The sequence below is a fragment of the Coffea arabica genome, chromosome 3e, assembly GCF_036785885.1.
Source record: "Coffea arabica cultivar ET-39 chromosome 3e, Coffea Arabica ET-39 HiFi, whole genome shotgun sequence".
NCBI lineage: Eukaryota > Viridiplantae > Streptophyta > Magnoliopsida > Gentianales > Rubiaceae > Coffea > Coffea arabica.
In genome coordinates, this window is record NC_092315.1 from 20,781,005 (window position 1) to 20,802,826 (window position 21,822).

A 21,822-nucleotide genomic window follows, 5' to 3' on the forward strand; every position below is an offset into this window, starting at 1 on the left:
TTGGCCTAGGAACCACTTTCCTACGGTCTTTTGTATTTCTTCTTCATAGTAGAAATATTGCTCCTCCCTCGCCCGTGGACGTAGGTCAATTTGACCGAACCACGTAAATCTTCTGTGTCTTTTATTTGCTTTGTTATCTGTCTTTATATGGTCGGTTTTACCGCCTAATTATTATATGGCTGGTATCTACCGCCTATCTATTATATGGTCGGTTATACCGCCTACTTTGTGCTAACTTGAGTTTGTCTATTCCTGGCCCGGTCCTAACACGCATCAAAATATCCCTAGATAAGCATGATTGCGCCCATCTTAGGCTCATGTTTAGCAATTGCAGTCCAAGTGTTTGTTTTAAGGACTGTAGTAGTCTCCAGTCTTTACCAACTGAACCGTTCACCAATTTAATTGACACAAAGTTCTCGTCTTTTTGCTTGTGTTATTGTATTGGGTTGATTTTTGTTCTGGAATAGGGATGATTTATACCTTTGGGACCTGTGATTTTTGAAAATAATAGTTAGGATTCTTGTGCACTAGCTTTTGGTAAGTTTGCTAGGTGAGACGCAAAGGTGGCTAATTTTGGGACGAGGGTAAAGTGGTTTACAAGAGGGGTTCGGTTGTACTGCTCAGCCAATGTTTGCTTTAATTTGGTGCTACGTACATTGGTGTCAGGAAAGATACTTATGGAGAGTTCATGCTACCTAATTATGAAAAGGAGGATGGTAGCTGTGTTTCAGCATAGGAGTGTTGGGAGTAACTCGCTGCCTGCTTTAGATAATTATACAAGAAGTCAGATACATTGTTGATTGAGTATAAGATGAAATATTATGGAATGAAGTAATTGTTGTGCGCTATGAAATGGTTCTGGTGTTGAATGTTGGATCCCAGCATTTTGCCTTTTAGATTATGGTGAAGCATGTTTTATCCATTTATAATCCAGATGATGGATCATTCAGGTTTCTGAGATAACAAATTATTGATGTGTTAGGCGGCATATTTGTATTGAAAGCCTAGTTTCCTTTGCGGCTGATTATGGAACAGAGGATTAATTTACCAATGACTGGGTAAGAGAACTACATTAACGTAAGTGATTCCTGTGGCTTGCCCACACATACAACTTTGCTTCCTCTGTTGCATCAAAAGTGCCCTATAACATCAAATATTTCTTTTCGGTCATGAGGTATCAACTTTTTCACCTAAGAATATCTAACTCCAATATGACATGAACATTTGCACTATTATTCCAAAAATTCTCAGCATAGCTTTCTAGGAATTCTGTTGTCAGGAAGGCGATTAGTTGGAATCAGTATATATATCATCTGCTTATGTATAATTGTATCTGAACTACAATTTCTTTGTGCTCTACACTATTCAGTTTAATGTTTGGGTATCAATTATTAACTAACCCCAGGATTGGGCTGCATCAGACTTTGCATATATTCTATGTCTGTTGTTTGGCACGCGTTTGACCTTCTTGGGACTTAATCGCAGAAAGTGATTACCTTCTTGTCAAATTCCTAGTTAATTGATTGGCAGGCATGTTTCAAAAACTTTGCTAATTGCTAAGAGGCTTGTATGTCAATGGATTAAAAAGGAAACAGCATTCAAGAGTATTGAATTGAAGTGGTGCTCATTTTGATAATTCCTTCATTGTTCATTGAGTCACATTTGAATTTTCTTTTCTTCCTTGACCTGCATTTTTAGGGGGGAGTAGGGTGGTGTTAATGGGTACTTTTATGCCTTTGCAGTATTGGATTGAATTGCTGCTCATTTTGAAGATTCCTTCATTGTTCATTGAGTCGCATTTGTATTTTCTTTCCTTCCTTGTCCTGCGTTTTTTGGGGAGGAGTAGGGTGCTGTTAATGGGTACTGCTTTGCCTTGATTCTCTGTTAATATGAAAATAGAAGGGAACATAACACTCTCATTATACTGATAGCACGATTCATTTCCTTAAGTAAAGTCAATCATCGAATATTGAGAGAGAGAGCCATAAACAATTTACCAAGAAAAGGACGTCCAAGCATCCTGGAAGACCCTGAAATGTATTTGCACAAAGTTTATCACATGTTCTGCCTGTGGATTCAAGTCTGGAACTTCTTTTTGCTGAAGTAGTTGCCTTTCCAGTTGGTAAACAATCTGCTGTAGACCAGAACCGAAACACTAGATAAAGTTTATTAAAGGAAACACATCTTCATACTTGCGGAACATTGATGAGTAATAAGCCAAGGAGAACACTAACTGTACAGCGCATGGGATAAGTATTGGTCTATAGTGGGTACTGTGGCCTTGATTTGTATCTACCATCTTCTGCCTACCATCTTTTGCTTGACTAATGATGTTCCACTTATCATGAGAATGGTTTATACAATACCTAATACCTAATCCTAATCCTGGTGGGGAATTGAAGAACGCTAATCTGCTGACTAAGTCGTTTTAGGGGTAAATTGAGTTATGGTACTTCAGGTGCAAGCATGCTTTACAGAATGCCAAATGAGAGAGGTGTAACCAAACAGGAAAAAGAAAGAGATAAAACTCACGAGGGTAGATATGAAAACAGGAGGAAGAAAGGGCTCATAAAGGACTGCAATAAGCCACGCGTTCCTGCATCAAATAGGCTATTTAGTGTTTCCATTTTGAGAATCAAATTGATGGACAGAAAAATTTAAATACAAGATTTTGAAGGAAATGAATGTAAAGAATTTGAAGCATATAATGTAACTTCTGAATGTATTGACTTTTCCAAGATTCAAAGCATTGGCCGAATGTATAATCAATTTCATTACTCTAATATCAGATAGTTCTCTTTAGGTGGATTGAGTAACAATTCTGGTTCATGGCTGCAATTTCTGGATATTTTGCTATTTGACTTTGAATTTCTTCTGTTAAGCATTAGCATCAGCTGTATTTCTATCTACAAAACAAAAAAAAATGGAACATAGTAGACTTGAAATATTAACAGTTAGAATAAGTCTTACAAGAAACTAGTCCAAATTCATTGAGACGTGATTTTGAAGCTGGCATACCATGCTTGCTTGTCATCTTGCACCACCATGGAGATCATGGCGGTTTTACAAATTTATGCTAGAGGCATGAACGAATGTCTCTATACTGGAATCAATCTTCTCATTTCTGTTGGAAGCATCCGGAAAACTTGTATTACATTAAACATGAAATACTTAAAGGCTGCCTCCAGAAAGCTAATTATCTGAACCTCCCTATCTTTTGTATGCAAGAAGGCAGTGGGTGCTAGAACTAGCAGCAGACCCTACTCTATCAGATATTTGTAGCGAGCAGAGGCTTACTTGACGGTATTAATTTACCAGATGCCATGAGGTGGTGCTGAGATCATAAAGTTTGGTTGGCTTGATAGCAAAATTATTGCATTTGCTGGGTTAATACATATGTGAAAAAGTGTGAGCCTGAGAAGTTGTATCCCAGTAAAAAGAATTCAGCATTTTATCTGTTAATGACGTGAATTTATTGTGTATACGAGTAATCACCATGTCTAAGAAATCTATTTTCCAAAAACATGACTCTGTAAGTTGTTTCCACTTATATCTTGTACAGGACCAGGAGACCTCCCCCCAACACCTTACGGATTTCCAAACTTGTAAATCAAATTTTTTTGGAGCATGACATGAAATGATATGATCAACACTAAGTTGATGGATTTTGTTGAAATAAGGGCGTCTTATTCTCTCCTCAACCAGACAAGTGAACATAATATAGGATCTTGAAAGTTTAAAACCAATAATTGAGGTGGCTTAGGAATAAATATGAAGTCAACTAAAGTCAATCATAGACAAAGGGCTGAAGCGATAAACAACCACGTAATATTGGTTTCTGAGATAACATCCAGTACTCACCAAGAGCTCGAGCTATCCTCATCTGGCCTGCTGCTATTGATTGCCTTCGACTTCTTCAAGGTAAGATGAATAACGAAGAAAACCTTGAAGATCAAACTTCAAACGCTACCACGGACAGCCAGGTTGCTAGATCACAAGATTCAGACCAATCCATCCTCCCAAACCTCCCTTTTGAACTCATCACTGAGATCCTCCTAAGGCTACCAGTCAAGTCTCTCTTGAAATTCAGGTGTGTTTCGAAATCTTGGCTTTCTTTGACCTTTAGCTCACGATTCATCAAAGCCCACCTCAAGTTGTCTGATGATGATACGGAATACACTCATCACAAGGTCATTTTACTTGATTTATCACATGCTATTGTCAAGTCTTGTTCTCTTCAATCTTTTCTTGATACACCATCGGCTGATCTTGCAACTGATGTTTCACTCCCAGAGGAATTAGTCAAGCGTTCATTTTGTATGGTGGGCTCTTGTGATGGATTGATTTGCCTTGAGGCTAGGTATGATTTGTACTTGTGGAACCCTTGTACAAGAAAGTGCAAGAAATTGCCTGGGCCTACTTTTGAAGGGAGACCTGGATGGTTTTATTGTGTCTACGGGTTTGGATATGACAAGTCTAGTGATGATTATAAAGTAGTAGCCATCTTAGCAGAGAGATCAAAACTGGATGGTATATACCGTGTCACGCAAGTGAGGATTTACAGTATAAGCACTGATTCCTGGAGGAGTATCGGAAATTTTAGGGAAGGAGTAGAATTGGACAAACCAGGAAAGCTTTTTAATGGGAAGCTGCACTGGGTGGTACGTCCTTGCGTTGTTTCAATTAATTTAGAAAATGAGATGTGTGAGGAATTTGAGCTGCCTTATTACGGAGAACATGGAATTGATCCAGCATTAGGGGAATTCGAAGGAAAGTTTGCCGTGCTCTGTCATCATTACCTTACTGTTGATGTGTGGGTTATGAAGGAGTACGGAGTTAAAGAGTCCTGGACCAAGATCTTTAATGTCATAGATGGAGATGATCTTTGGTATAAATTTTATTCCCCACCACTATTTTTTCAAAAGAAAAATGGTGAAGTTGTTGTCTTACATGGATCGATTCTGATGGTATATGATCTGAAAAATTATCCTGACAATAACCCTCAACTTAATAGATTCCATGGATATGCTGAAGCAAATATGTATGTTGAAAGCTTGGTTCAACCGTGGCTTATGATGGACTAAGAGGATATAGCAGTGACAGTGGTCAAAGAGGCTAATTGAACTATTGAAGTAACTGCTTTAAGCAATCTTAATATGCAAGTAATCATTGTAAGGATCATTCCCACAGAACTAGTTGTTTGTTCAACTCCATAAAGTCGTCTTAGCAATCTGGTAGATAATGCTTCTTGTCCTGATCAGATTCTTCTTCTGGTAGTTTTGGTTGACTTGGCAAGTACATCCTATCTTGTTGCAAATTTCTTTCTTGGTTGTCTTATGTTTACAGGCTAATTTGAGCTATAATTTGGGGCATTCATCGCAACGCATAGATCCGACTTGATGCTCCTCTGTTGCTTGTGTTGTTACTCCCTGATGTAATACGCTACATCGGAGTTAAGAATAAAGTTGCTAGTGGTTAACAATCAGGTCAACAATGTCCCAAGAAGATGGTTAAAGTTCACCTCTGATGCACCTGTGCTGCTGTCTCACACATGGTCTTTTGGGGTATGCTGAATGCAGCATGTCCAACTCAATCTGCACCTTGTACCTGATGATTTCTGTTGGTCACTTGGAGAAGGTGATCAGAGTTTTATTGTATTGAGTTAGATAATTTTGCAATGCAGAAGAAAATGAAATCCCACTTGAGTCATTGTTTCAGTCCCTCAAAGTCTCAACTCTATGATCTTGTAGCTTGATAATCTGCTGGTCCATGTGAAGTTCCTAATACAGAACCCATAATAATGCTTCCAAATTGTTGCTGCAGATTCTTGTGGAGATTCCTGTCTCCAGCTTAAACATTTGTAGTACATTATGGTATCGAAACCATTGGGAATCAAAGATTTTAGTTTGAAGATTGGTAATTGACAGGAAGATACTTCATTGTATCTATTTTATGGTTTGCACATTATTGATATCTTAAATCAGAATTCTCTTTTTTTTTTATCAATGAACAATTATTAATCTTTGATTTATCACAAATTGATTTCCGTTTTTTGCATAATTTGCTAAAGGTTAGGGGAAGGGAATAATGAGGTTAAAATGTTCCACAAGCTCATTGAAATGTTCAATTCACCACATAGGCTAAAGTAGTTAAACAATTACAACCCTGATTTGTTAATAGAAATGAGAAATGATTCACTAGAAGAAATTCATTGCTGTGATCTACTTTTTAATGTGGCTTTGATTCTTAAATTAATTAAGAAATTGGCCAGGATGTAGGCCAGAATAGTACCATAGAATTTAACTATGAATTTTAAAATTCAACTTAAGAAGTAATTAAATGCTTTGAACAGATAAAATTATGCTTACTCTTTTTTATTTTTCAAATTATTGCTGTTGTAATTAAGTTTTTTTTTTTTTTTGACCTTTTTTCGTCTTGCCTTCCTACTGTATACCGGAGTTGGGGAGCTGCATGAAAGCCTAAGAGGAGAAGTTTGGAAGTTTCACAAGTTCGAACGGGAAAAGAGGTATTATTTTTGTGGGCCGATCCTGATTTGCCTGGACGTGTTTGTGCAATAACCATGGGAATGACCTTGGGCTGGCCCAAACATATATTGCTATGTGGAAAATTGAAATCAAGATGGCCTTGTAGTTTTAACAATTGCACCGACTTTTCCTGTTTGTACTATTTCAGTAACAATATAAACCCAGCAGCCTATAATGATCCTTAAAAATCCTAAAATATCCCATATGTTAGTGGGGGAAAAGCCACTCGTCACTTTCATCCTCGCTGCAACCATTGCAAATGGCAGATCCACCACGCTAACCAACTCATCAGCCACTAAAATTGGATTTTCAGATTCCCAAAATTTTTGACAATTCAAAACCATCCATTGTTACCCTAAAACTGCCAATTCAAATCAACTATAACTACTACCTCCAAAACTCAAATTTTGCCAACCACCTAATCCTTAGCCTCGATTTTTTGGCGACTGACATCAAAAGAAACTCTTCTGACATCCTAGAAAATCTTTGTTTTTTCACAAATTTGGATGATAGCGTAACTTCCAATTCCTCTTTCTACTTTTTGCCATCACTTTTGTTTTCTAATCTCTTTTATTATCATCCTTTTATCCGCACCAACAACTTGTAATTTGGGAATTTCAATTTGATAATTTTCCCAATTTATTTATAATGGAGAAGATCTGATGATATGATACAAAGATTGGGATGAAATGCACAATAGTGAAACAAACTGTGGTTATAGCTAAGGAAGGAAAAAATAGAGGAGTAGGAGGAAGAGAGAGCTGCCGTTCGTTAAGGATAGAAGACTGACCGTAGTTGCAAGGCATCAGTTATTCAATTTTTGCTGTATGAGATTATGTAAAAGTAAAGGTTATTGTAGTCATTTTACCGCTTGGAGGGCAGTCAGTGTAATTACTTAAACCTGAGGGCAGCTGAGCGAAATTGTCAAGAACCTTGGGAAAGGTTTCTAAAATTATCCCTTTTAAAATACTTGGGTACCTTTCTATTGAGTCCAATTTGCTCCCGAATAACTAACATTACTTAGTGAACGAATATTGCAATCATAAACCAACTGATTTTTCAATAACTTGAATGTGTATTCTCATTTTTCTTCCTTGTCTTTCTCCCTGAGAATTTGCTTTTTGATTCTGCAAGCTGGTAGACATGTTGATTGTCAAATATTTTTAATTAAGAAACAGAAGGGTTGAATGGAAATAAGATTTTTGGCACCATCGGTACTATTCTGCTGGTTATGATGAGAAGCAACTTCACAAATTCACGGCTTTTTTTGGGATTAGGGGCACAAATGATTGTCAGATCAACTATTTTTTATCAGTTTTGTCAACTTCTACAAGATGTCTATTCATTTCTTTAGGGTGTAATTCACTTTGAATATGAAATAAACATAGAACAAATTTTTGTGAATCTCACACATAACATTCAAAATGATATATATGCAGTGATCTAAGTGTTACATTTTTTCAGAGTTCACCTATAAAAAATGACAATAAATCATGATATTATTAAACGATAGACACTGTGACAGCCCCACCTCCCCCTAAGGCGAACCAGAGGGTTCGGCGGACCGCCTGCCCAACTCTCGCCGGAACTCAGTCGTTCACTTCAGTTCTCAATTAAAATCGAAATAAATCACAGGAATAAATATAACAACAACCTAAAACTTAACGCAAAACTTATGTACATTACTATCTCAAAAGGAAGTACAAACATCGAATATACAAAGGTTCTCAATTCACCACACCTCCAACCCGTGCCAAGCACTAGGGCGAGAACCATTACAAAAGAAACAAAAGAACTATACTGGCTAGTCTATATCGAGTTCACGTCCTTGCTCGCCTTCCCCTGTTAAGGAAAACAAACTAAAGGGGTGAGTTAAAAACTCAATGAGATTCCAAACACATAATCAACAACAAAGCCAATACATTAACCATCGATAATCAATAATTCAAGAAACATTTACAATGGAAAGCGATAATAACACATACATTAAAAGGATACGGGCTCACAGGGAGCCATTTGTTCGTTCATTCGTTCGTTTGTTCTCCTGTCATTCCCCTTATTCCTCCAATCATTTGAAAATGCATTTTTGTAAGTAAAACCCCCGTTTTTCGTTCATTTCATTCACCCCCTCCTGGACGTTGGCCAGGCTCCACCAACCTACAAGGTAATACTCGAGTATACCAACGTTCACACTCAGGGTCACCATATCGCCCGACCGAGTCCGCTTCTGGCTCGAGTCGATCGGTAACGAAGGGCAGGGCCCAGTTCAGCCAAAAAGCTTACATCATGCACAACTAATGTATCAATCATTAAATCGTTGAAAATTTCACGTTTCATTTAGGTCGAGCGCGATAAAATATACGCTCGCCTAGAAAATTCGTTTTGGAAATCATTGGAAACACTTAACACATTATCAAACAATAACAACAAGTCATGAAGTCAAGGAAAATATAACAAACAAGGAACACTCACCTATGTACGCAAAACAACGTGCAAAATATCCTTCCGGATATTATCTTTAATCACCGAGAAAACCTAAGATTAAACGAGAAGGAATATTACAACTCATCTAGCACAAACAATTACGTGAAATCAACGAAACTCGACAAATGATGAGTAGAACGTATAAAAAGACTTTAAAGTGAAACGAGGACATTTGGACCCGTGGACAAAAATAATTAGGGTTTCATAGACCAAACGTAAAACTAAACTCAAAAGGGTTATAAAATTTTTCAATGGAAACACTTGAACCAAAGACAAGTCGGAATCCAACTAGATAGGCTAAGAAATACTATTTTCGGGATCGTTTATATGGTTCAAAATCATCTCATATTCAAGTAGATATTATAGACTAAATGTCTTAATGAAATTCATGTAAAAGGGAGGACAAAATACTCAAGAAAACCCTAAACCACTCCTTTTTATTTGGGTAAGAGTAAGTAAACATTTGGAGTTTCCAATTGAAGAAGGATCATGTTTTAAGATGGAAAACGGTTATAGTATTTGCCAAACGAAAATATACAAGTTCAAATAGAAACTTAGCCCTCGAGCGAAAATTTGGGCAGCACGCCCTTTGTATTTACCTATTTTTTCAGCCATTTATGGCTTCATTGTTTTCCTCAATCAATCCCAAAGTCACACACAATATCATCTCATTTCAATAGCCATTCCATAGGCTCAAAGTCATACAAGTACAAAATCAAGCTAACGACATGTGCGGAAATGAAGTTTAGCAAAAGGACAGATTTGATGTGATTTTGCGTAATGGACATAACCGAGGCTACGCTTATCGGATTGAGGTGTAATTTATACCGTTTGAAGCTAAGACAAAGAGCTATAACTTTGATGAAGACTACTTAGTCCAGTTCTCACCCTAACTAGGTCAAATGTACCAAAACAACTCCAGATTTTCCAGTTCGAGGCTCACTGTGAAATTCAACTAGCAGTCCTGATTCATTCACTCATATCTCAGCACACACAACTCCAATTCAGGTAATTCCAAAGCCATTTGAAAGCTAAGACACAAGGCTATAATTCTTAAGTAGACATCAACAACCAATTCGGTAATATTCCTGGTCAAACTAACCACTTACATAAGCTGATTATCAGTTTCGGACAGAAACAGGGTAGCAGGGGTATTTTGGTCTTTTCACAGGCTACATTGCTCCAATTGAGCTGAAATTTTACAGGAAACTATAAAACATTATTTCCTACAACTTTTATGTTTTGGGCAAGAGCTGATTCGGCCTCCATCATGGCCTAACAGGTCCAGGCAGAACAGGGTAAAAATGAAACCCTAAACTGGAATTCATGCATTCAAGTGCTAATTTTCCACAAAACAACATCTAAAACAACTAAAAACCACTAATAAGCAATTAATTGAAGTAAAGAGGATGTTCTTGGTAAAATATCTTAAAATCACAAGAAAGGTAGGAGCTTAATCTTTCCTCCTCCAAAATAACTCCACCAACACCTTTAACCTTCCCTAATGATCACTTGTATGGTGTAGTTTGTGATTTGGTTGGTTGAGACTCAAGATTTGAGCAAATTTGGAAGCTAGAAATTGAAGAGCTCTCTCTTGTTTTCCTCCTCAAGAGGTTCGGCCAAGACACAAGAAAAATGAGAGAAAATTGAGTCAAAATTGACTTTAGGAAAGTTAAGAAGGTCTTGGTCAAATCCAACATCCAATGGGTTTGTGACACTTGGCACCTTGCTTGCTTAAGCTTATCTCTTTGTCTCTCTAATACTAATCCATATAGGCAACTTCTAATTATCTCTTAGCACCTTGTAAAATAATATCACTTAACCAAACTCCAACAAGTTGTCAAAAATATATCGCATTTACCGCACTAGCGGGTCCCACGTCCATAATACACTTCAAACTCAACGTACACTAATTCATACTAGGAAGATGATTTTAAAACTGTACTTACTTGTAAAAATGCATAGAAAATTTAATATTTCCAAGGAAAGTATAAAATATAGTCAAAGAAATAAAATAATGTTGAGAAAATGTGAAATTTTTTTGGGTCCTCACAGACACAAATATGAAAATCCCTAAAATCAACGAGATGGTTATCTATTAATTTGTTTCTATCTTTTAATTCATACGTCTTTTAATAGAATTTTTCTTTTTTTATTTAACCAATGATGGCTGTAAACCTTGACGGCCACTCTAATGACTGCCCTTGCCCCAAGCCATGATTTGGATTTGGATTTGAATTGACAGAGCATCGTGACTGGTAGGAATTTGAGAATATCTCCCAAAATTTCATTGGGCAAGTGGGAAAGCTATCCTTCAATACCTACCATAGACTTCAAAGCTTAAAATTCATACGTTAAGCACTAACAAGAGTTTTGGATAATCCATACCATGCTAACTAAAGTTTGTCCAAACATATTCACTCAAAAAATGTCTTAGCTATGGATCAGCGCTTTTACAATAAAAGAAAGAAACAAATCAAAAAGGATGCAAAGAACTAAGCTAGAGAATTCTAGTAAGCTAAAATTATATAACGAGCAAAACTATCCATGAATAGTTATCTATATATTACGTACAAACCAAGAAACAGTATGACAAAGAAACAGTGAACTAAGCCACAAAATTTTTCATATCCATACTTACTATTTGATAAACAACTATAATAATAATTTTATCAATATAATAGGATACTTTTGATGGTACTTCATTGTAGATTTAGATTTATAAGATAGAAAAAAAAAATGTTGAAATAATTCATTTAGAGTTTATAAAATTTTCAAATAGTGAAATTATCATAATTTAGTAGTGATTTTGGGTTATTTCTTTTTAATTTATTTTTAATCTTAGTACCAAAAAATAGAAAACAAAGATCAGTAAAAACATTAGATTACATATAAAATTAACTCGTTAAAAAAATCACTAATTCGACATTTGGTTACAATAGAAACTAGAATCAATAGTGGTAGTTCTACAATTTTATCGGCGAAAAATTAAAAAATAGGAATAAGAAGGAAAAAAAATGAAAAAAAATGAAAAAAAAATTTAAAACTCTTTCATTTTTTTTTTGGCGAAACCCCTTTTTACGGGGCCAGGTTGCCAATCCCTAATTTATTAATAAACTTGAAAAATTTACTTCTAAAACTCATTCTAAATATAAGAATACCAAATAAGAGAATTTCATGAAAATATTCAAGGGTAAAATTGTTATTTTAAATGAAAAAGGAGGTATATGTAATTTTTTAAATCTCAAGGGAATTTAGTGAAATTATCGAAAGCCTCAGGGAGGTTTCTGAAATTATCCCATTTTTCTATCATCATACGTGGAAGCTGGATCCGAGTATTCCAGGCTCCAGCAGCCTTCTCTGAGGCGGACCCCAGACGAGAGAAAAGAAAGTAGCGAAGAGAATCAAATCCCGGAAAGATCACAAGACGTGGCATTTTGTTCATCAAGTCATGTGTATGCAGACATTTCCCTTGAGAACGAATTAAATTCAGTCATGGATTACGAATTTCTGATGTGAAACTTTTTTTTTTTTTTTGACATAATCTGATGTGAAACTCAAATCTAAATCTAAGTGTTATTGATAACATTACTTTAGAGTATACGACAAAGCCATACGGTAACAATGACTTGGAAAATATAAATCACCATTGGCAACATTTGTTGTTATAGGTGCTGCTAATGTGTATGACAATTGAAGGCCCTAATATTATTGATAATATTAGCTCTTAATTACTATTACTATTATTATTATTATTATTGATAACATTAATTATTAATTACAAATTACAATGTGACATTTCGAGCACAGACTAATTGCCACCATTGGCAATATTATTTGTTAATTAGAAATTCTTAATGTGTAAGTCAATTCAAAGTCTTAATGTTATTGATGGCATTAGTTATTAATCACCAATATTATTAATAACGTTACAATCTTTTTTTTGTCTTGGAAGAGATTAGATTCCACAACTTTTAAGACATAAAGTTTCGAGTTTAACCATTAAACTAAAACTTTTTTGACATTATTGATAACATTACACATGAATTCGTAATTCATAATTTGACACTTGTACCAAAGAATAGCGTGTTTGGATATGTTTCTATTTGCAAAAAATTATTTGATTGCATCATAAACATCATTTTTAATCACCTTTTTATTTTTTTTAATCATCTTTTTATCTACATACATCGCATTATAAAAATTGCTATGATGTTATGCTAAAAATATGTTTCCAAATAATCTCCAATTTAAAAACTTAGTTTAAACTCACACCTCCCTAATGTGGTTCTCGATTCAAGGTTCGAGCTTTAGTATATTAATATATTACTATGAATTGGTAATTGAATTACGTTTATGCCATATTGGATTACTATCATGTATAGTTGTATACCCATTGGGCAACTAAATGGCACTAAGAAGTTCTAAACTGAAATCAATGTAAAGATTTTTTTTCCATTTGCAACATTTTTTTTTCTTTTTCAAAATAAGTGGAGTCCAGTACTTTTAATTTTGGGATAATTTCAAAAACCCTTTCTTGAGATTTTTAACAATTTCACTGAGCTCCTCTGAGGTTTACCTCCCTTAATTTGATAGTTTTAGTAACAAAACCTAAAATTAATATCGACTTGGTCAAATTTTTAAATGAATATCCAAAAATACCCCTGTGTAATGAGTTTTATTTACTTCCCTATAGAATTATAAGATTATCTAATGTAATTATAAGAAAAAGGTGCCGAATTTTTCCATGTCTATACCTGTTATTTGATAAACAATTATAATAATAATTTTATCACTATGATATGATACTTTTGATGGTATTTTATTATGGATTTAGATTTATAAGATAGGAAATAAAATGTTGAAATAATTGATTCAAAATTTATGAATTTTTTGAATAGTGGGATTATCATAATTTAGTAGTGATTTTGGGCAATTTTTTGATTTATTATTAATTTTAATACCAAAAAATAGAATACAAAAATTAGCAAAAAATATTGGATTATGTATAAAGTTAACTCATCAAAAAAATCACTAGTTCGACGTTTGGTTACAATAGAAACTAGAGATAATAATGGTAATTTTACAATTTTATTAGTGAAAAATTGAAATAAAAAGGAAAAAGAAGGAAAAAGAATGAAAAAAATAACTTTAAAGTCATTGTAAGTATAATTATCCCAAATAAAGGAATTTTATTAAAATATTTAAGAGTGGTATTGTCATTTTAAATAATAAGGGAGGTATGTATAATTTTTCAAATCTTAAGGAAGCTCAATGAAATTATTAAAAAACCTTGGTGAGGTTTCTGAAATTATCCCTTTAATTTTCGGTAGCATCTACCGCTGGATCCATATATACCTTGCCCTATAATATTCATTGTCATTGACATCAAGAAAACAAGAAAAAAAAATGGGTGAAGTTAATGATGGGATGCTTTCCCCTTTCCAATCCTTGCCGGAAGGCTGCAAATCACACATCATCTTTTACACATCTATTCAAGATGCATGCAGTGCATCACTCATTTCTAAGGAGTTCAACTCTGCTTCTAAGTCTGATACTGTTTGGGGAAAATTTCTTCCTCCAGATCTCAAAGAGATCATCTCAAATTTAGTTCCCTGGTTGAGCTCTAAAACGAAGAAAGAGCTCTACCGTTTGCTTTGTCACTTTTCAAACCCGATCGACAAGGGAATCCTGATCAACAAGGGAAACCGGGTAATCTCTCAACTCCTCATTTTTTTTATACAAAAAAAAAATTTATTTTTAAAAATTGTTGTTTTTCCTTTTTCTTGTTTTCATCTTTTCTTTTCTGGGCAATTTGGATTCACTATATGGAAAGAGAGTTATCTTTTGTCTCACCGATTCTCCCTCCCCTTTTTCCCTTCTAATGGAAATATTGGCAAATCAATGTTAACAAAATCAAGGAGTTGGTCTTACAGGTTGTAATGAAACTGTAGAATCTCCAAAAACGTTACATAAGTAAGTTACTTATGAAAAGGGGGATCTTGATTCACAGTTGATCACTGAAAGGATCAGGATCTAGGGTCTTGAATCGTTGTACACTGTACGATCTTTTAACCCAAAATGTTAGTACTAGTTATTATGCCATGAATTAGCTGAATCTGAATCTCTGTCAAGATTTCCACAGAGAGTAGGCTTGGCAGGTTTTTCCAAGAAGTTTTAATAGGAGAGGTTAGAAAAGGGGCGTTTGATTGCTATTTTTAAGAATTTTTGTTAAAAAAATGTACCATAACAGTATGACGTATGTAAAGTAAAAAAATGATTATAAAATATTTTCAAGAAAATATAAAAATTTGTCTGTACAAGACCACGATCCAAACAAGTTAGTGTTCCTGGACCTACTGGTACATGTTATTGTTTGTTATTGTACCAAATTTCAGCCCCTTGCCTATAAATGGGCTGCAAATTGAATCCACACTGTTGAAGATTCAATTTGAGAGCTCGTGGAGCTTTTTGGCCTGGACATATTGAATAGTCGGGATGGTTAATTTGTCGAATTGTTTTTGAGTGATGGACTTAGGATGAAGAAATACATGATGCATCTTACAGCCTTGGCATACTACGTGAATCTTATAATAGCAGAGACTAGAGCGTGACTGCTATTTTTTTTTTATTTTCCGCTATTCTAGTTCAAGAACATTTATTTGTCAGATTAACTTACTTTAATGCTGGCCTGACAATTCAAATCGCTTTGTTCATAGCATTTCCAACCTGTAACTTTTAATTTGTCTCATGATTTTCAGCGTTGCTTTCTAAATGTCTCTCTTTTTGTTGATGATACATTTCTCATGTTGACATTACCGGGATGCTTATGAAGTAGGCATAATCATAATTTTTCACAACCTTGTCTCTACGAAAAAAACAAATTAAAATCCGTCAAATGCTCTTTCCATATTGATCTCAAGCATATTATTGATTAACATAAAAGATGCGTCTGCTGTTGGACAGCGCTTCTGGCTAACTAAGTGCTCGAAAAAATGTTATATGCTGAGCGCGTGGGAGCTCTCCATTCATAAGAAAGAAGATCCTGAGTGCTGGAAGTGGTATGAGTTATCTGGATCAAGGTATGCATAAAAGGCTGAGACACCCTGCCTGAAATTTCAGTCTAATCTTGGCCAATCTGGATGAAAGCTCTATTCTTTGTGTTTCTTTGCTCATTGATTAATCTGGAAAAGAAATGATATATTCAGGTTTTCTGAGGTGGCTGAGCTGCAGCGAGTAGATATCCTTGATATACGAGTAAAAATGCCAGCTCGATCACTGTCACTGAAGACTAATTATGCGGCTTACCTTGTGTTCAAAACTAATAAAGAGTATTCCTATGGACTTGAAACTGTTGCCAAGGCTTCTGTTAGCTTTGCTGCTACTGCTGGCACTAGTGGTCTCTCTGAGCCTATGGAAGGCGACTCTGTCTACCTAAAAATACCTACAGACGTACATTATCTAACACCTACAGATGAATATGAAGATCTAAGATATGGATGGTGGGAGCCTGATATGCAGCGACGATTTGTTCGGGTGCCTCGGCCTGAGCATGAAATTGATGGCCGGGTTCCACGTGAGAGAAACGATGGATGGCAGGAGATTATGCTGGGAGAATTTTTTAACGATGAAGGTGTTGGCGATGTCGAGATAAAAATTTCAGAAATTCTCGATTGGAAAAAAGGCCTCATTCTCGAGGGAATTGAGCTTCGACCCAAGGAAGAAGCGTGATACTCTGAGTCAGTACTAAAACTTTGCGACTAATGATGCTACTTGGCAAGGATCGTTCTGTTAAGTCGTGAGGTGTGTTATATTAAACTAATGGCAGTTGATTGGGAACAGCCGGTTTGTTTTGCTACATTTCCAACTGAATTGATAAGATTGTTGTCTAATAAAATAATAAATTTCATAAGTTAATCCATATTCGTTCCTTGCCTTTTTCTCCACTGCTGTTTGTTTTTCTTAATTCCCTAGTAGTTCTTCTGGTTTCATTTTTGGTGGGGAGAAAGAATTTTGCTCTTGATGGGAAGAAACAACAGGAGGAGAACAACCCCTAACCAACGTTCAAATCGAGGATATTAAATGAGGGGAGAGAGAGAGACGGTCAGCAACCTTGTTCACCAGAAGAGTGTATGTTTGAAATATGATAGTCACATTAGGAAAAATATGCACACGAGATATTTTGTACCTTTGTGCCCGATTTAACGTGGGGCCATAAAGGAAAAAATGAAAAAAAAATTGTAATGAGGAACATTTTGGATGTTGATAGGGTGCATTTTGTTAGTAGTTTTGTGGATATTTTTTCCTTGAATTTTTATCAAATATTGTATTAATTAATAGATTTTAGTTATATTTAATTAATAGCGTTAATTGTAGAAAAGTAGATTAAAAAGTGGTTAAAGAGGCAATTTTACAGGAGATTGTGAACCAGTTTGATGTGAACGCGTTCAGGAATTGCTGTCAAATCCGAAAGACTCATCAGGATTTTTCTGTGCACGGAGGTTTCCTAGTTTGGGCTGAAGTTTTAAAAGCTATTTATTAGTAGAGTATTTAGTTAAGAAACAAAGGATGTTTCTTTTGTACTTTCCTGTTCCACTTGGAAGTTTATTTTTAATAGCTACAATTTAGGAGATAAAATAGGTAGACAAAGTACGGTTGCCTTTATTAGTAGTACTTTCGAGGGAAAACAATTTGGATCATCGTATCTTTTGTTTGCAAAGAAAGACAACTTTTGTTCTTCCTTCTTAACGATGTGTCTTTTGAGATGTTCCGTACTTTTGCGTCGGGAATTTTCTCAACAATGAACAACTAACTTTTTTATTCTAGGCTAGCCAAGGGATAAACGAAGGATTTGGTTCAATTATAACAGTGAGATTTAATTATTTTTATCTTCTTTTATTTGTTAGTATTTGTATATTTTCTAATTTAATTTCTTATGGTTGTTTTGTTGTTTGAATATCAAAGTCTGATATTTTAATTCAACCTAATAATCTAATGCCAATTAAGATAGTTAAATCCGTAATTGTTTAATTATTTTAAATTAGTGATAAATAACGTGATTGATTTTATATTAGGAAAATGCATGATCTAATTAAAATAAACCCTGGTAGTGAATATTATTGATTAGAACAGGATTTTTCCGAAATTTAATGCAAACGTGATTGGTTTCATGCTAGGGAAGTGTCTTATCTAATTTAAATAAACCCTGATAGTGAATTCTGATTGTGTGTTTATTGATTAGAACATGATTTTTCTAGATTTTAATGCTATCAAGAAATTAAATTTTATGGGCATACCTAGGGTTATTTCTTAGTTAGATGAGTAGTTAACAGGCGTAAAACTGATTATCGTCGCTTGTTTAGTAATTATAACATGTTTGTTAACAAATAGATGAAATTATTATTGTATCAATAAACAGTTGTATGAACCACTTCCGGAGTTTTTTCTTTGATTAGACTCATGTATTATTGATTTAATTTTAATTTTCTTCCATTTGATTATTTTTATTTATTTATGTCGATTATTTATTTTAATATTAATTTTTCAAAACCCCCCAGTTAATTCTCACTTGGAAAGGAGCAAATTACCTTTAATCCCTACGGAGAAAACCTTACTCACCGTTATATTCATCTTTATATTTTTGTGAATAAGAATTTATTATTGCATAGAATTGACACCTATCAAACATCATACACTGGAAGCAAAGGAAAAAGGACATGTTCAAGGAACAAGGTATAGCCTGATAGTAGTATTTTTGGCCAATACCCAATCAAATATATAAAAATTTCCCAATAGTTCAACTGATGCAAATAGATTATTAAGAAACTATAATGCAATGAAATTTAAATGCTTAAATATTGATATTAGATATTGATACACAATAAAATCTTTATAAATTAATATTTAATAAATTAATAATCTTTACTAAATAATAAATTTTTTGATCCTGACTTGGACAAATGAGTTCAATTAATAAGTTTCATGAAATTATAAGATAATAATTTTTTTTAAAACCTTACATAACTCTTTGGTCCCATTCATATCATAAATTAATAATTCACTAAAATTACATGTCATATTTTTCTAAAATAGGAGTTAATTAATGTTTTTCTTAAAATTTAAATATACCTGAAGTTTATTCATAATTTTTCTTATTGCATCTAAAAGTTTTGGACTCGAATTCTCATATTGCAATAAGAAATTATGAGGAGTTATTAGATGGTTTGAGTGCTTCCTTCCGCATAACTGGCTCTAGAACTACTATAGCATCCTTAGCTTCATCATTAGCAGATTTTTCAATGATGTTAGCAACAATTTCTTTAAATTTGAGACCTATAAACTTATGTCAATTTTACCCGAATAATCCAACAGGTAATTTATATTCATTTTATTATGGTAACCTAAATCATTGATTATTATCTGAAGTCATCGATATCTTCTTCATTTAAGGGATCATTTAAGTTTTATGAGCCCATTTCTTTCACAAAAAGAATTTTGGAAAAGGATATCAGTTACATACGTAAATATTCCTTAGAACTTTAGCTTCCTTTTATTAATAGCATAATTTATATTTCTATAAAACAAATAAATTTTTAATTAAATGAATGTTTCTTTGAATTGTAGATATGATTGATAAATTATTAAATTATTAAATTATCGAGCAATTAATATTTCTTTAAATTAATAGAATTTGTATATTCCTAAAGTTATTAATTTATAGAGATTTTACATCTAAGATTTCTTATTCTTTTCGTTCTTGACATTCATTAAACATATGGTATGGAATTTATTTAATAATAATCATACTAGATCTTCCAAAGGCCATAAGATTAGGTTGGTCAATAAAAAAAGAATAGAGAATAACTTACCTACCTTGACATTATGTATATAAGAAGAGACCTTCAACTACTCAAATATTACGATAGAAATTATTGTCAAGTTTTAGATGTTGTGAACATTTGTTTCTTATAGTTAGGAGTTTGTCAAGGAAAAAAAAAAAGATATGAAAAGGAAAAGAAAAACAAAAAGTAGAAAGATACAGAGGAAATTTGGGAAGAGATCCAAAGGGGATAGACAAGCAAAGCTTGCTTCTTTTTTCGGACGTGGTTGATAGGGAGTCTATGTGGAAAATTTTAAAAAAAAATTAGAAAAGCAATAAAATTTGAAATTGCATCAACTTGGGTGTATTTTTACAAAAGAGTATTATTTTGGAAATAAGCTCCAAAAACTTGTATATTGGTACTATCATTTAAACGGCAAATTTAGTGTTCATTTACAGATACAGAGAGAAAGCAATTTTAAGAAAGGGTTAATTACAAAAAAAAAACTCCTCATTTAGCATAGTCAATTTTGCAATTTCTACTCTGACATTATTTTTGTCTCATTTTATTCCCTAAACCGTTAGTCAAATGATGTGTGGTATAATGGAAATCAAAAAGACATTGATACCTGTAAGAGTTAAGTACAATAAAGTCACTTACAGTATAGTTTGTTTTGCGTTCCATCCTCTACATATACAAAATATCGGAGTTGACTAATGATTTTGGAAACAAGCAGACAAATAGAGAGAAAACTAATATTAGGTGATAAAGTGCAAAATGCACTATACCTTTCTGACATTCCCCCCCTCCCCCTGCCCCCCCAAAAGCAAAGTAAATCTCAACTAACGGTTTAGAGGGTAAAGTGAGAGAAAATTAATGCTAAGGGATAAAATGGAAAAGTGGTATAATCCTACCTTCAGTCATCTTGGAAGTAATAGGATTAAATTATAGGTAGGATCATAAGATCGTAGATCTTACTAAAGATCCAAAAAATTGACATATTATTTTATGTATGAGCTTATTAACACCAAAAACATATATATACTATATATAAAGGGGGAGCATTGGTTTTGTGTAAACTTTTTTGTCATCTTTTTAAATTTTCAACTTTATCCTCACAATCATTTAATCATATCTTTATCATTTGATTACATGGTGTCCATATAGCCAATTAGTGTAACCACAACCAAATTCCACCTGTGACCATCTACAAACATTGTAACTACCAATTTAATTAAAATTCTATTCAAACACTTTTAAAAGATTAAAGTTAATATTTTTTCCTTATGAAATTTTTTCATGTAAAAAGAGATTGTTCCTAAATAGCACACATATTGCGTGTGCCTTGTCACTGGTGTAAATAGATACAGACTCTATAAGGATTTAGACTTTTTTTCAAAAACTATTTTTGTATTTGAAATCTACGGTAATACTCCAAAAACACATGCAATTTCAAATATAATTTACAAAAATACCAAAAGAAATAAAAAACAAACCCTACCACATTTTCTTTTTCCATCCATCACCATCACTTGCCACGCACCACCACCCACAACCACCACCACCATCCCCCACCCCTCTCTCTTCCCCCTTCCTTCTTTCTCCTCCTTTTCCCTCCCTTTCCATTCCTTCTCCCACCTCCCCCCTCCCCCCATCTCTTACCCTGATACTCACAATGAAATAGAGATAAGATTCTGGGATAGATCCTCCACTTTATATGCATTGCCGGACTGACAAGTTGGATTCTTTGTGCCCTGCTGAAGCTTAAATGAGTAAATAATGTAGGAAAATCTCAAATATTTCCAAGAGGCCTCATCTGATCTCTTCTAATTCAATTGATTGGACTATAATGAAGAGAAAGTATTCATATTTCATACTGAATGATCTCCATATAGTTAATGAAATTGTTCTTTGGATTAGTTAGATGTATAATATAAGATGTTCGTTGGATCACTTAGATGTATGGTATACGT

The 21,822-nt window shown here is 34.0% G+C and overlaps 2 protein-coding genes and 2 long non-coding RNA genes across 4 annotated transcripts; 2 read left to right on the forward strand and 2 right to left on the reverse strand.

Moving 5' to 3' along the window:
- Nucleotides 1-1,604: 1,604 nt before the first annotated feature.
- Nucleotides 1,605-2,961, reverse strand: LOC113736629 (uncharacterized). Its single transcript, XR_011842048.1, has 3 exons — nucleotides 2,779-2,961; nucleotides 1,998-2,596; nucleotides 1,605-1,881 (listed from the first exon to the last, which is right to left on the reverse strand). It is a non-coding gene; the product is annotated as an uncharacterized lncRNA (long non-coding RNA).
- A 719-nt stretch (nucleotides 2,962-3,680) lies between these two features.
- Nucleotides 3,681-5,920, forward strand: LOC113737451 (F-box/kelch-repeat protein At3g23880). The gene has a single exon (XM_027264681.2). It carries the CDS (start codon nucleotides 3,927-3,929, stop codon nucleotides 5,082-5,084), a length of 1,158 nt encoding a protein of 385 aa, XP_027120482.2. The 5' UTR covers nucleotides 3,681-3,926; the 3' UTR covers nucleotides 5,085-5,920.
- Nucleotides 5,921-8,206: 2,286 nt separating this feature from the next.
- LOC140038695 (uncharacterized) lies at nucleotides 8,207-10,570 on the reverse strand. The gene is made up of 2 exons (XR_011842259.1): nucleotides 9,018-10,570; nucleotides 8,207-8,387 (listed from the first exon to the last, which is right to left on the reverse strand). It is a non-coding gene; the product is annotated as an uncharacterized lncRNA (long non-coding RNA).
- A 3,822-nt stretch (nucleotides 10,571-14,392) lies between these two features.
- LOC113736630 (F-box protein PP2-B10-like) lies at nucleotides 14,393-16,950 on the forward strand. Its single transcript, XM_027263688.2, has 3 exons — nucleotides 14,393-14,741; nucleotides 15,996-16,111; nucleotides 16,238-16,950. Exons 1-3 carry the CDS (start codon nucleotides 14,439-14,441, stop codon nucleotides 16,758-16,760), a joined length of 942 nt encoding a protein of 313 aa, XP_027119489.2. The 5' UTR covers nucleotides 14,393-14,438; the 3' UTR covers nucleotides 16,761-16,950.
- Nucleotides 16,951-21,822: the final 4,872 nt, after the last annotated feature.

Coding starts and splice junctions, on each gene's coding strand:
- LOC113737451 (XM_027264681.2), top strand. CDS start 3,927: ATGAATAACGAAGAAAACCTTGAAGATCAAACTTCAAACGCTACCACG.
- LOC113736630 (XM_027263688.2), top strand. CDS start 14,439: ATGGGTGAAGTTAATGATGGGATGCTTTCCCCTTTCCAATCCTTGCCG. Junction 14,742..15,995: donor TGATCAACAAGGGAAACCGG/GTAATCTCTCAA, acceptor GCTGTTGGACAG/CGCTTCTGGCTAACTAAGTG. Junction 16,112..16,237: donor TATGAGTTATCTGGATCAAG/GTATGCATAAAA, acceptor TGATATATTCAG/GTTTTCTGAGGTGGCTGAGC.